This window comes from Erythranthe guttata, chromosome 4 (assembly GCF_056151865.1).
Source record: "Erythranthe guttata isolate IM_541 chromosome 4, IM_541, whole genome shotgun sequence".
Classification (NCBI taxonomy): Eukaryota; Viridiplantae; Streptophyta; class Magnoliopsida; order Lamiales; family Phrymaceae; genus Erythranthe; species Erythranthe guttata.
The window spans coordinates 1,833,532-1,847,769 of NC_142536.1; the positions used below are offsets into that span (position 1 = coordinate 1,833,532).

The 14,238-nt window shown below is 46.7% G+C and overlaps 1 protein-coding gene across 3 annotated transcripts; it reads left to right on the top strand.

Moving 5' to 3' along the window:
- The first annotated feature begins 10,608 nt into the window (after positions 1-10,608).
- On the top strand, positions 10,609-14,226 carry LOC105952470 (putative myosin-binding protein 4). 3 transcript variants are annotated; one of them, XM_088816293.1, is made up of 4 exons: positions 10,609-10,956; positions 11,384-12,568; positions 12,684-13,816; positions 13,938-14,226. In XM_088816293.1, exons 2-3 carry the CDS (start codon positions 11,488-11,490, stop codon positions 13,805-13,807), a joined length of 2,205 nt encoding a protein of 734 aa, XP_088672419.1. In that variant the 5' UTR covers positions 10,609-10,956; positions 11,384-11,487; the 3' UTR covers positions 13,808-13,816; positions 13,938-14,226. The 3 variants fall into 3 exon arrangements, with proteins under 3 accessions (XP_088672419.1, XP_012831486.1, XP_088672420.1); XM_088816294.1 differs by having other exon boundaries at positions 10,677-10,956; positions 12,684-12,916; positions 12,992-14,226; XM_012976032.2 differs by having other exon boundaries at positions 12,684-14,226.
- The last annotated feature ends 12 nt before the right edge of the window (positions 14,227-14,238 follow it).

Below are 14,238 nucleotides of genomic sequence, written 5' to 3' on the forward strand. Positions count from 1 at the left end.
TCAAGGCCGGCCTTACTCTTCCTTTGCACCCTTTCTTTGTTGACGTAGGCAGCCTATACAAGATCCCCCTCCAACTTTTCCATCCTAACGCCATAAAGTTCATGTCGTGTTTCTATATAGTCTGCGTCAGTACCGGCGTAGACCCCCGACCAGAATTATTTTTCACTATCTTTACCCACAACCGGTCCTCCTCCGGCTATTATCATTTATCTTCGCGAATAGGTCGCCTCTTCGCCGGGCTGGTTACGAAGATTGATTCTTGGCAACGCCGCTTCTTCTTCGTCCGCCCGCCCTCGGCCTGGCCTTTTGACTCCACTCCCCCTCCTAAATCTCCTAAACGTGCTGCCCTCGGCATGAGCTTCGAGGATGAGATCGCAGGCCTATTGGCTCGCGTTCGCCCCCGTGCCTGGAATGTTGAGAAAATTATTAACAGTCTCCCCCTTTTTTCTCGTGCCGGCTTGTGGCAGATCCCTTCCTTTGATCGTCGCCCTTGGGGTATACCTACTCTTTTCACTTTCTCCCGTCCAGACTTCCGATGCCGCTTGGCAGTTGTGTGTATTTGCTTGTATTATTTTTCATTATTATTATTATGTTTGCGATCTGACTCTCTCTCTTTTTTTTTTTTTTTTTTTTTTTTTTTTTTTTAGGTGAGATGATGATCGATATGCTTTTGGAACTGGCTGAGGCCGAGAAGAAAGATGCCGGGGCCTCGAGCCCGATGGCGGCAGCTGAGGTCGCGCCCGAGGTTTCCTCCCGCGGGCCCGAACTCCCTTCCCATAGCTCCAATTCCCCTCTGCACCCTCTATCTCCTTCCTCCGGTCTACCTCTTCCCGGTTCCGAAGCTGTCATCGAACTTCTAGACAGCGAGACCGAGGTGCGGGACCTGGCTATATTTCCGAGCGGCGATCCCGGACTCGAGGAAGCTCAAGGAGAGTCTGCCGAGACAAGCTCCAAGCGTCTCGCTCTGAGCGGTTCTACTCCTCCCCCGAAAAGGGCCCGCCTAGAGTTGCCTAGCCTATTCTCTTCCTCGGACCCCGAGGGCTCGGCCGACCTCGTGCTCCACCAACTGTCCAAGGCTCAGGCCCCCGGTGATGCAGCTTTCCTCCAATCCCTCCCTCACTCTTCTCAGCGAGCCAAGTTGGCTCTGTGCTTGGCGCAGGTATGCGATCCTTCGATCGTTCATCAACTTATTCAATTGACGTAAGTTCGTACTAACACTCATTCTTTCTTTGCAGGCGAGTTCCATTGTAGCCTCAGGCTTTGGCAAGGAAGATCCCTCCACTCGGGACCTTGCTCTCCGTGAGTTGAACGAGCAGGCCGCCAACGCTCGTGCGGCCCTCGAGCGGGCTTCCTCGCGTATCTACTCCCTTATGACCGAGAACAGCACTTTGCTCCGCCAGTGTGAGGTCGCCGAGGAGAAACTCGAGGAAACGCAGTCCAAACTATGCGAGACTCGGAGCGTTCTGGAGGGTCGAGCCGTGCGAGCAGAGGAAGAGCTAGCCCGCACCATGCAGCGTATGGAGTCCCGGGAGCGGGAGTTTCAGAGCGAGCTGGATTGCCGTTTGGCCTCCGAGCGAGCGAAGAAGTTGGGGGAACTCCTTGCTACCACTGAAGGTCTGACCATTCTCGACCAGTACCGGGTCAAGTTGTTCGAGCGGTACCCTCATACTAAGCTGTTCCTGAAGGATGCTTGCCCGATCGGCATGTATTATGTCAAGCAAACCATAGGCGCTTGTGAGGCCATAGCCGAGGAGGCGAACACTCCCATTCGCTATGAACCCACCGCTGTCTTAGGCAAGATAAACAGGACGCTGCCTCTTTGGAAGGGAGACCCTCGCGAGCCCATCAACCATCCGTGGTGGCAGCCTATTACGGAGGACCTGATTTCTTCTTTAGGAAGTGGTGCTCCGGGTCCTTCGGCAGCAGTTAGCCACTCTTCAGCTCCAGTGCCCCCTCGAGTTCCCGAGGCAAGTGTTGGTCCGGCTTCCTCCGCCCCCCTTGCCCCGTCTGATCCTGCAAGGCTTTCTCCCCATCGCTCTACTTCTTCTTAGGGGCTTATATTTTTTTTTTTTTTTTTTTTTTTTTTTTTTTAAGGGTGTATTCTTCCCTTGTTTTTCTTTTTGTATGGGACTTTAACTATCTCTTCTTTTTTATATATTTTTCTTTTATGTCTTGTTTAGTTGGTGAGCTTCGTCGGGCATTCTAGGGGCCCTCGGTTACGGTTCTGACGGGACTTAGGCCCGTCAGGGTCGTAAACATTTTAACTTGCATTCCTCTGTTTGGTTTTTCTTGGAACTTGAGCTCGTCGAGAGTCTTTCAAAAGTTCTCAGCTAAGATTTTTGGCAGGAAAATCGTAAGTACTTGTGTTTACAAGCTCGGTGTCTTCATTTCGTTCTACTCGGAGCTCGAGCTCGTCGAGTGTTTTCAAAAGATCCTCGGTTACGATTTTGGCAGAAAAATCGTAAGTACTTGTGTTTACAAGTTCTAATTCTTCCTTTCGTTCTACTCGGAGCTCGAGCTCGTCGAGTGTTTTCAAAAGATTCTCGGTTACGATTTTGGCAGAAAAATCGTAAGTACTTGTGTTTACAAGTTCTAATTCTTCCTTTCGTTCTACTCGGAGCTCGAGCTCGTCGAGTGTTTTCAAAAGATTCTCGGTTACGATTTTGGCAGAAAAATCGTAAGTACTTGTGTTTACAAGTTCTAATTCTTCCTTTCGTTCTACTCGGAGCTCGAGCTCGTCGAGTGTTTTCAAAAGATTCTCGGTTACGATTTTGGCAGAAAAATCGTAAGTACTTGTGTTTACAAGTTCTAATTCTTCCTTTCGTTCTACTCGGAGCTCGAGCTCGTCGAGTGTTTTCAAAAGATTCTCGGTTACGATTTTGGCAGAAAAATCGTAAGTACTTGTGTTTACAAGTTCTAATTCTTCCTTTCGTTCTACTCGGAGCTCGAGCTCGTCGAGTGTTTTCAAAAGATTCTCGGTTACGATTTTGGCAGAAAAATCGTAAGTACTTGTGTTTACAAGTTCTAATTCTTCCTTTCGTTCTACTCGGAGCTCGAGCTCGTCGAGTGTTTTCAAAAGATTCTCGGTTACGATTTTGGCAGAAAAATCATAAGTACTTGGGCTCCCCCCTGGGGGGAGAACTTAATGAACATTCTTTCTAAGAGACAAAAACGGACAGGGGTTTTTCTTATACCCGCGGTTTACAAAAGTCTAGGTTACTTAGTCCTTGCACATCTTTCAGGAGCAAAAATACGTCGATGCTTTACGTGAAATATTTTTTAAGATGTCCTATGTTCCATGGTCGTGGAAGCCTCCTCCCTTCTTCGTTTGCCAGTTCGTATGCCCCTCCTTTCAACACCTTTTTTATTACATATGGCCCCTCCCAGTTGGGCTCCATCTTCCCTACAGCTTTCAAAGCGTCTGCCTGTTTGAGCACTAGATCTCCTACCTGGAATATTCTTTTCCTCACTTTTTTGTCATACGCGTTCTTGATTCTCGCCTTGTTAGCCTCCATCCGGATCACGGCTTGTTCCCTTCTTTCCATGATCAGATCCAACTCCATTCTCAATCCTTCGTCGTTTACGATGTCACTGTGTCCTCGCATCCGACTGGATGGGATGCCAATCTCAAGTGGTATCACCGCCTCGGAGCCATGAACAAGAGAGAACGGGGTTTCTCCTGTTGCTTCTTTTGGCGACGTCCGGTGTGCCCACAAGACCGAGTGTAGCTCCTCTACCCAATTGCCTTTCGACTTCTCTAATCGCTTTTTGATGCCCTCCATCAGGATCCTGTTTGTTACCTCCACCTGCCCGTTCGCTTGCGGGTGGGCCACTGCTGCAAACCTCTGACCTATCCCCAAGCCCTTGCACCATTTCGTTATCTTTGCTGAATTGAATTGGGTGCCGTTATCCGAGACGAGGTCCCTCGGTATCCCATACCGACAACATATATTTTGCCAGATAAATTTCATGATTTCCGTGTCCGTGATCCTGGCTACAGCCTCCGCTTCGACCCACTTGGAGAAGTAGTCGATGGCGACTACCAAAAACTTCCTTTGTCCGGTTGCTACGGGCAATGGCCCTACGATGTCTATTCCCCATCGTAGGAAGGGGCGAGGGGTGTCTACTATAGTCATCTCTTCTCCCGGCACGCGTATCCGAGGTCCATATCTCTGACACTTATCACAGGCCTTAACAAACTGAATCGAATCTTTCCGCATGGTGGGCCAAAAATATCCTGCCCTCAACAGCCGCATGGCCAGCATTCTCCCCCCTGCATGGTCTCCACAGCAGCCTTCGTGCACCTCTCTGATCGCGCGCAATCCCTCGGCCCCGCCTAGGCATTTTAAATGGGGTCGCGTGAACCCCCTCTTGTATAGTGAACCCCGCTCTAAACAGAACCCTCTACTTCTTGCTATTAACTTATCCTGCTCGCGTCGGCAGGGCAGCTCGTGCCCCTCGAGACATCGAATGATATCAGTGCGCCAATCGAAGGCCGCGCTTGCTACAATCACCTCCTCATACTCCCGGGAATGACCCTGGAGAATAGTTATTTTCCTGCTCTCACACTCGGTAGATAGGCTCCCGACCTTGGCTAAGAAGTCGGCTCTCTCATTCTCGCTTCTTGGGATTTGTTCGAGGATTAGCCTACGGAAACCGGCAGACAGTTTCCTTGCTTTGCTGCAATAGTCTCCCATCCTTTCATCCTTTGTCTCGAATATCCCCTTCATCTGCTGGACCACCAGCTGGGAGTCCGAATATACCTCTAGACAGTTCGCCCCTGCCTCTGCGGCTAGCTGGAGGGCATATATGAGGGCTTCATACTCCGCCTCATTATTTGAGGCCCGAAAGGCCAACCGGACTGCGTACTCGTATTCTTCACCCGTGGGGCTTATCAGCATGATCCCTGCTCCACTTCCGGACTGATTTGACGACCCATCTATGAAGGCCTTCCACTCGGCCTCCTGTTCTTCTCGTATTGTTTCTTGCAAGAACTCGGCTAACGCCTGGCCTTTAATGGCCGTGCGGGGCTCATATTCAATATCGAATTGGCCCAACTCCACTGCCCATTTAACCATCCGGCCTGACACCTCCATCCGGCCCAACGTACTTTTTAGGGGGAAATTAGTTCTTACTACTACCGAATGTGATAAGAAGTACGGTCTTAACTTCCGGGCAGTAAGAACAAGGGCCAGCCCCATCTTTTCAATCTCCGCGTACCTTCTCTCGGCTCCCTTGAGCACTCGGCTCACGTAGTAGACAGGACATTGTATCCCCCCGCGTTCGCTCAAGAGTACGGCGCTCACAGCTTGCTCCCCGGCGGCTAAGTACACGTAGAGTTTCTCCCCTACTCTCGGTTTCACAAGTAGGGGCAAACGGGCCAGTGTCTCCTTCAACTGCTCGAAGGCGCGATCGGCCTCGGGGCCCCATTCAAACAGATGCCCCTTCCGCAAGATCTTGAAGAATGGGTAGCTCGTGTCGGCAGCCCGAGAGATAAAGCGACTTAGCGCAGTAATTCTTCCTGCTAACATCTGTACCTCCTTTATGCTCCGGGGCGGACGCATATCCATCACCGCGCGTATTTTCTCCGGGTTCGCCTCGACCCCCTTCTTAGTTACCATGTAACCTAAGAACTTTCCTGACTCTACGCCGAAGGCGCATTTGAGTGGGTTGAGCTTCATGCCGTACCGCCGGAGTGTGCCGAATGTTTCTCTCAGGTCTTGGATATGATTCCCGGCCTCCTCACTTTTGACCAGCATGTCATCCACATACACCTCCATGTTCCTTCCTAACTGCCCGCGGAGCATTCTATCCACCAGCCTCTGATAAGTTGCTCCGGCATTCTTGAGACCAAACGGCATCACGACATAACAATATGTTCCTGTGGATGTAACAAAACTTACATTCGGCTGATCTCCCTCCTTCAGTCGTATTTGGTGGTAGCCTTGGGAGGCATCCATCATACTCAACATTGCGCACCCCGCCGTGGAGTCTACCAACTGGTCAATCCTCGGGAGCGGGTAATGATCCTTGGGGCAAGCCTGGTTCAGATCCCTGAAATCTATGCACATTCTCCATTTTCCTTCCGCTTTTTTGACAAGCACCGCGTTGGACAGCCAGGTCGGGAACTTTATTTCTCTGATGTGCCCGGCCTCCAGCAGCTTCCGTACTTCTTCCTCGATTATTTTATCCTTCTCTGGCCCGAAATGCCTTCTCTTCTGCTTAACTGGGTTCACCCCCGGCCTCAAGTTTAGCTCATGGACCATCACCGCAGGGTCTATTCCCTTCAGGTCCCTGGGGGACCATGCGAATACGTCCTGATTGTTGCGCAAAAAGGTCGTTAATTCCTCCCTCATTTCCTCGTTAAGCGTGGTTCCTATTCTGGTGGTGCGGGTGGGGTCGTTTACGTCCAGCTGAATTACTTTTAGTTCTTCCATCGGTTGGACATGGACCTCTTCCTTTTCTTCCGGGTCTAGCCGAGGCCTTTTTTCCTCCGTTCTCCCGATGTCATCGCTCCCTGGCCTCAGGTTCCCTTTATCCCATCCCACAGGGTTAATGCGTCGTTGTCCTCTGAGGGCCTGATTGTAGCACCTCCTAGACGTCTCCTGGTCTCCCCGAACTTCCCCTACTCGATCAAGGACCGGGAATTTCATTTTCATGTGAAACGTGGACACGACCGCTTCAAATGCGTTCATCGAGGGCCGTCCCATTATCATGTTGTAAGTGGACGGGGCGTCGATGATTAGAAACCTTACCGCTCGCGTCGCCTTTAAGGGGTCGGTTCCCAGCGATACCGGCAGGGTTACCTCTCCCATTGGCTGCACCACCTCCCCGGCGAATCCTATAAGGGCCGTATCCACCTTCCTTACTTCAAAGTTCAACCGCATTTGCCTGAAACATTCGTAATATATTATATCAGCCGAACTGCCCGTGTCCACCAGTATCCTTGCCACGTCGTAGTTTGCTACCATGGCCGTGATTACTAGGGCATCATTATGCGGCTGTTGTATTCCTGTCTCGTCCTCTACCCCAAAGGTGATAGGCGGGGCAACGAACACCCTGTACATCATCGCGAGCTCCCCTCTTAATTCCTGTAGCCCTCGCAGGTGGGCCCGGCGGGACCTATTCGAATCTCCCCCGGCGGGGCCCCCGAAGATGGTGTGAATGTAGTTGTTTGGCGGCTGAAGGTCGGCGTCTTTTCCCTGCCTGTTGGGAGCTTGTGCACCACCGTTCCCCCCTTTCCGCGGGTATTTGGCAGTGGTCCCTGGGCCGCTTTCAACGAACTCCGAGAGGTTCTTTGTCCTGATAAGCCTTTCGATTTCATCCCTCAAATGCTGACATTCGTCGGTGGAATGCCCATGCTCATTGTGGAAGCGGCAATAAGGTCCAGCACTGACAGGCTTCTTTGGTGTTTCCGAATAGGTGCGCGGCCACTTCAGTTTTGGATGGTTTACGATGGCTGTCAGGATCTCTGAGGGAGCGGTACTTAAGGGTGCGTAATTTTCAAATCGGGGTCCCGTTCGTCGCTCTGTGCCCACTTCTCTGCGCGAGAAGGGTTCTTGCTTCTTTACTTCCACTCGACTTTTGTCCCTACGTTTGTCAGTTGTCGGGGCTGGTTCCGAGGCCCTGCTGCGGCGGGCCTCCTCTGCGTTGATATACTTTTCGGCTCTCCGGAGCAAGTCATTGAAAGAGGCCGGTGCCTTCTTGGAAAGGGAGTCGAAGAACTCTCCCATTTGTAGACCCTGGGCCAGCGCGTTGATGAGCACCTCTTCACTAGTGACAGGGACTTCGAGGGTGGCAGCATTAAATCTCTGCACGTAGTTCCTTAATGGTTCGCCTTCCTTTTGCCGTACTGCGAACAGGGTAAGCGTGCTTCTTTTCTGCTTCTTGGAGCTCGCGAAGTGGTTTAGGAACAATTCGCTAAACTGGGTAAAGCCATCGACCGAGCATCGGGGTAACTGGCTGAACCATCTCTGCGCGGGGCCTGCCAGGGTAGTTGCGAAGACCCTGCACTTTACCCCGTCCGTTAGCCTGTGAAGAGAAGCGGACGTGACGAACCGAGAGACGTGCTCCCAGGGGTCGGTGGCCCCGGTATATTCATACGTGACGGGTCGATAGGTGGCCGGCAGCTCCCCGTGCTGTAATCTCGCCGTGAAGGGGGTGCCCGCCATTCCCTCAATCTCGGCTGACGGCAGTATTAGGAGCTCGTCGTCTATCGTCGACACCCCCGGCTGCGACTCCGGCTTTCGCTTTTCCATGCTACCCCCTCCTCCGACCTCGGGAGGTTTACCCTGGGCTGCGGCCGAGATCAACGCCTGAAGGTGTTCCATTGTGAGGGTTATCGTAGTACCTGCTTTTTCCAGTGTAGTACTAGCGACACCCGGGGTGGGCTCCTCCGACGGCCCGGCTGCCGTGGTCTCTTGATTACTTATGAGGCCCGGGGGGGTTAGCTCCCCCTCCAGCAAGCTTGATAAGTTACGGGCCACCTCCGGTGTCGACGTCATGAAAGGAGTTGATATGATAGCTGAGTGTACTTTTTTGTCTCGAGTTTCCCACAGACGGCGCCAATTGATCCGTTCCAGAACAACGTAGTTGATGAGCTGTCCTTCCTGCTATGGCGGAAAATCTGCAGAGAAAGGAAAGCCGGACTGATGCCGGAGTTAGCACTCCGACGATCAAGTCAGTACCACGGCTCTGATATAAAGTATTATGAATATATGAGTTTTTGTGTTAAAGCTTGAGAAAGATAAAGATAACCCCCTTTCTGCTTGGATCCTTGGGGTTTTTATAACATTCGGCGGGAAGACCTTCTGCTCCCTCGGATCCTGGTAAAAAGCATGCTTCTGACGGGCTTTTCACCTTTCCGCCAGTCGGCCCGGGCCATCATACTACCCTATTTTCTAGAGATTATGATGCCCGTAGGTCTATCCCATGTACTCCCGGCCGCACGTAGTCATTCGCTCATTAAATGCTCTTGTCAGAGCATTTAATGGGTGCCTGGCCAGGTCTGTCAGGGCATTCAATTTTCCCCACTTTTCCCGACCTTCCTCTTCCTGGTCGGGAACTGCGGATAACTCTCGCCCGCCGAATCCCCATGCGGGCCCCACCTCTTCCTCTCTTTTGGGCTTTACTCTCCTCCTTGGGCTTCTCCTTCGCATATGGGCTGGTTAAGCGATTCCTGGACCGTTTTAGTGGGCTAACGTATTTGGGCTTCGTAATCCTGGCCTCGATCCGGATCAGTACATATAATACAAATTCTAATATATATGTATATGTGGTTTGCACAAAAAATATTGACATATTTAATTTTGTGCACCCTTTTCTTTAGGTTTCAAATCATCCTAAAGAAAAGGTTAACACATTAACATAATTAATATGGCAAATTATGGCCAACCACTGAGGTGAAAGTCAAATTACGAAGAAAAAACTCTATCGTTTGGGCAATTGCAATCACCCTTTTAACTATGTATTGTCATACATGTCCATTGTTACGGTGCCAGATTTACCTACTTAAAATGAGGGGTTTTTTTGTAAAATAATATATAGTTGAGGGAATGATTGTAATTATCTAAAAATGAAAGGTAGTTTTGTAATTTGATATTAGATCTGGGGCGGCCGCAGGACAATGTCAATTAACAAGATTTGGTCAATTGTGTTTTGACCTTTTTTATCATTAACACACGTGCCACCACGTCTACACTAGTGTGCGGTATGTATCTCGTAATTCCTATCTCATTATTTAAATGAAATGTCGTACAATATATTATTGGCAAATGGCTCAATTGTGATTTAATTAGGACATATATTTATTTTAATAATATTTTCTTATTAGGATAAAGAGAATAATTTTATCTGTTAGCTGTCTACCAATGATGACAAGCATTTGCATATCTAGTTAACTAACTGAAATCTCCTGACCTTTGGAATAGATCCACATATTAATTTGATATATTCAAATTCCAATATTCTAATAATGCAATATAATAAACAAATATATTCAGCTGCAAGCAAAATAAAAAGTAAAAAAAAAAAAAAAAAAAAACATTATTAAAAAAAACATAAAAACTACTAAGTTAGTAAGGTGTTGTTTGGTGTTTGTTTTAAAAGTTGTTGATATTTGCAAATATTATTATAAATTATGGACACCCCCTTAAGGTAAGATTAAATTACGAAATAATTATTGTTATAGTGTTATTTGTATAATTACTTCAGTAGATAAATTTGATATTATAAGGATGAACGCGTAATACAATACATAGTTGAGAAGGATGATTGTAATTACTCAAATATGAGGGTTTTTTTTACGTAATTTAATATTGCCTTAGGAGGTGGCCGTAATTTGCCAAATCGATTAAGTTTTCATCTTGTTCTAGTAAAATATCTCAAATGTTCTTAAAAACTGAATTTATATTTTGTTTTAAATAATAATAATAACAACAACAAGGGCAAAAATGTCCATTGTAACATTAAACCCAAAAAGCATTTTTTTTGAAATTATGGATTAATAGAATTTTATTTTAAAAAAATAAAAAGCAAAAATAAAAAGGTGAATTTGCAAATACTGGGAAATAGATTATAAACCAAATAAAAATGAAAAATTGTAATCTAATTATAAAAAAGCATATCCAAACAGGCCCCAATCAGCTATACATAGGATGCAAAAAAGAAGAGTAGCTATTGTTTTACATATGTGAGACAGCCTGGGAAATCTGAAAAATCAGTTGGTTTCAACGGTCAATCCATTCACCGGTGCGAGGACCGCATCGTAATTTCACACCCCCCCACACAATGATGGTCTCACGATCATATTCATGGCTGCTGCTCATCACATTTTCATAATCATCTGCGTATTTTTTTCATTCATCTTCTCTCTCTCTCTCTCTCTCTCTCCTCCTGCTTTTCCCTCTCTCTCTCTCTCCTCCCTCCATGGTTTTTTCGCATTAACCAATACTGATGGTACGCACTTTCTTTCCCGGATGTTTAATTTTTTTTTGATAGATAATGATTGTTGCAGGTTTTTGAATTCCTTGATGGGATCATTTTATCCATGCCTGCAATGTGTATCTCGATTCATCCTTATTTAATTTCGTTAATGCCGATATTAATCCCGGATTAATTCGCGTGCGAATTGCGATGGATTGATTAAGCTTAGGGTTTTCTCTCTCCCAAATCATTGTTTGTTGTACGATCATGAATAGCTGTGTTTGATTCGTAAATGACGAATGTGCGTGTGCGTGCGTGTGTGTGTGTGTATATATTGTTTCGTACGCATTTTCCGAAAATTGGTTGCTGATTTCTCGATTTTTGCACCAAAAATTTCATGCTTCTGAACTGTTAATTAATTCCCCTGTTTCAATTGTTTATTGTTGTTTTTGATTGCCAGAGATTTCATCTAGATTGGTGAATTCCCATGGAAGGGATTGAGTGAAAGAGTGAAAAGCATATTCCACAATTTGATTTTGTCGTGTATTCCTATTATCGATCGCCATGGCTGCTGAAGCTTCATCCACGAGAGAGAAGAAACCCCATGGATTTATGACGCTTTTGTCCTCCGCCGCCTCTGAGTGGTTCTTAATTTTTCTACTATTTATGGAATCGGCATTGTCCTATCTCCTCACGAGATACGCTCACTACTGCGAACTCGAAACACCTTGTCTCTTGTGCTCGAGGCTCGATAATTGTTTCTGGAGCCTATTATGCACTCACCACAGACAAGAGATTTCCACCTCTGTATCGTGTTCCGCCCACTCTAAATTCGCCGATATTCACAGCATGTGCGAAGAGTGCCTCATCCCCATTGCAGCCCAGAACAACAAAGCGAACCCCGATTCTTATAAGTTGCTTGTGGGCAAATTATGGGTCGATGTGGATCGATCGGTTCTTCAAAACCTAATGCTGAACAAGCAGATTTACCGAGGCTCTTCCGACAGAAGGACGTGTTCTTGCTGCGGCAAGATGTGGAGATCGAAATCGAATGCAGAGAGATTGCTCGAGCTTAGTAGCTCTATTGGCTTCGGTGCTTCGAAGGCTAATGTGAAGCCACCTCTGCCTCGTGCACCTGGCAGAAGCCGTTTTAGCCGTAGGGATAGTTTGAAGAGATTAAGAGATAAATTCACCGGCCCTATGGCCCACCATTCGTCTTCGGGTAATAAAGATACTTTGTCTCATGTGGGATACACAAAGCTGAAAATCTCGTCAGATTCTGATTCTGAGGTACCGATGTCTGAAGAAGATGATGATGCAAAGAGCTTTGCTAAATCGGAATACGATGTTCTATTCGGTAGAAGAAGTGTGCCTACACCTTCGAATAATAATCCTTCGGTTCTTGATCATCAGCCTAATCTTCTTGATTTAAGTGATAAGGGCAAGAATTTAGGAGAAGTTGTTTTGGAAGAATCTTGTAATAATAAAACGGAGCTGATTTCTTTATACGGTGATGGGCCAATTGAGACTATAGTATCGGATGTTTGTCTCCCCCCTCACATGTCTGCTCTCTCTGTGCTGTCTGAGCTCCTTTCTTTATGTAGTGTTCCACCATTGTCGAACGATGAGACTGTACAAAAGAACAGTAGGGAGCTCTCTCTCTCTCTCTCTCTCTCTCTCTCTCTCTCTCTCTCTCTCTCTCTCATTATATTGTCTTTTCATAAAACATCATGAGATCCTTTTAAATGTGTTTGAAACAGTTAATGTTGGTGAAGAAGAAAGAGAAGAAGATGAATCTCTAGACAAACACATCGAAGCTGATGAAGGAACTTTGTCAAATGATGTTTGTTTCGAGCAAATCAAGACATGCGATTCTGCACAAACCGATGAATACGCGAAACCTCTGACACACGTGTCTGATTCTGAGGTGGACTCGGTATCGAAAAATGATAAAGCCACAACGTACGAAGATTCTGGTACTACTCCTTCTCAGGTGGTACAGCTTCCGGTTATTTCAGTCCCACTCAAGAAAAACGAGACCAACTACGATTCTGGTACTACTGCTCAGGTGGTACAGCTTCCGGTTATTTCAGTCCCACTCAAGAAAAACGAGACCAACTACGATTCTTCTGATGGAGCCACACTGAGCGACGTCGAAGGCGAAAATATAGTCGATCGATTAAAACGTCAGATCGAACATGATCGAACGTGCATGAACTCTCTGTACAAGGATTTGGAAGAGGAAAGAAACGCTTCTGCTATTGCAGCGAATCAGGCAATGGCTATGATAACGAGATTGCAAGAGGAGAAAGCGGCACTTCACATGGAGGCATTGCAGTACTTACGAATGATGGAGGAGCAAGCTGAGTACGACTTGGAGGCACTTGAGAGGGCGAACGATCTTCTTGCTGATAAGGAGAAAGAATTGCAGGATTTGGAAGTCGAGGTCGAATTCTACAGAAATAATTTTCTTGATGAATCGGAGGTGGTTAATAATAAGATTTCGAAATCGAATGGCAACTGCACCCCAGTGAACGGTTTGGTGCTCGATTTCGAGAATGAGAAGATCCACATATTGCAGTGTTTAAGGAAGTTGGAGAAGAAACTTTCGAATGAGGAGAGTGAAGATAATAATAGGCGAAATAAAATTGTTTCTTTGTCGAATGGTACTCAAACTCATGACAAGGAAAATGATACTTTGTCGGCGGTCTTGGAGAAGGAAATTGCGGAGGTGCATGATAGATTGGAAGCACTAGAGTCTGATAGAAGCTTCCTTAAGTATGCTTGTGAATTGCTCCGGAATGGGAAAGATGGATTCGAACTAGTTCAGGAGATAGCTCGTCACCTACAAGAATTTCGGAAAATGGAACTCACAAAGAGATGAATAAAGTGAGTATTTTCGGTAACATGATATAACTTTTGTTGCGTTTAATGAATATGTTTGTATCGATTTGATGGCATTTATCGTACTTTGCCATTTCAAGTCCGAAATTCACAATTATGCTGGTTTTCAGATCGAGTTTTCTCCATGAATGACTGGAAGAGAGAGAGAGAGATACACAAGTAGAGTTAGAGGTTGATGATTGTGTTGTTTGAAAGAGGGGTTGTAATAGGAGATAATGTAATTTACGTATACCGTTGTATCGAACAACAGGCGGGCATGTAGCAAGTAAGTCCTTTCCTGCCTTTTTGCATGGTGTGCTGTTAGTATATATACATACATTCACATATATATATGTAGAATAGCTTTGTTGATATATCTTAATTTCATCTGTTCATGCAATGGAAAAAAAATTATTGCTTCTGGCTTTCTTT

Excerpts from the sequence above, each read along its gene's own strand:
- LOC105952470 (XM_012976032.2), top strand. The coding sequence starts at position 11,488 with ATGGCTGCTGAAGCTTCATCCACGAGAGAGAAGAAACCCCATGGATTT. Across the intron at positions 12,569-12,683 it reads TGAGACTGTACAAAAGAACA|TTAATGTTGGTGAAGAAGAA; the intron begins GTAGGGAGCTCT and ends TGTTTGAAACAG.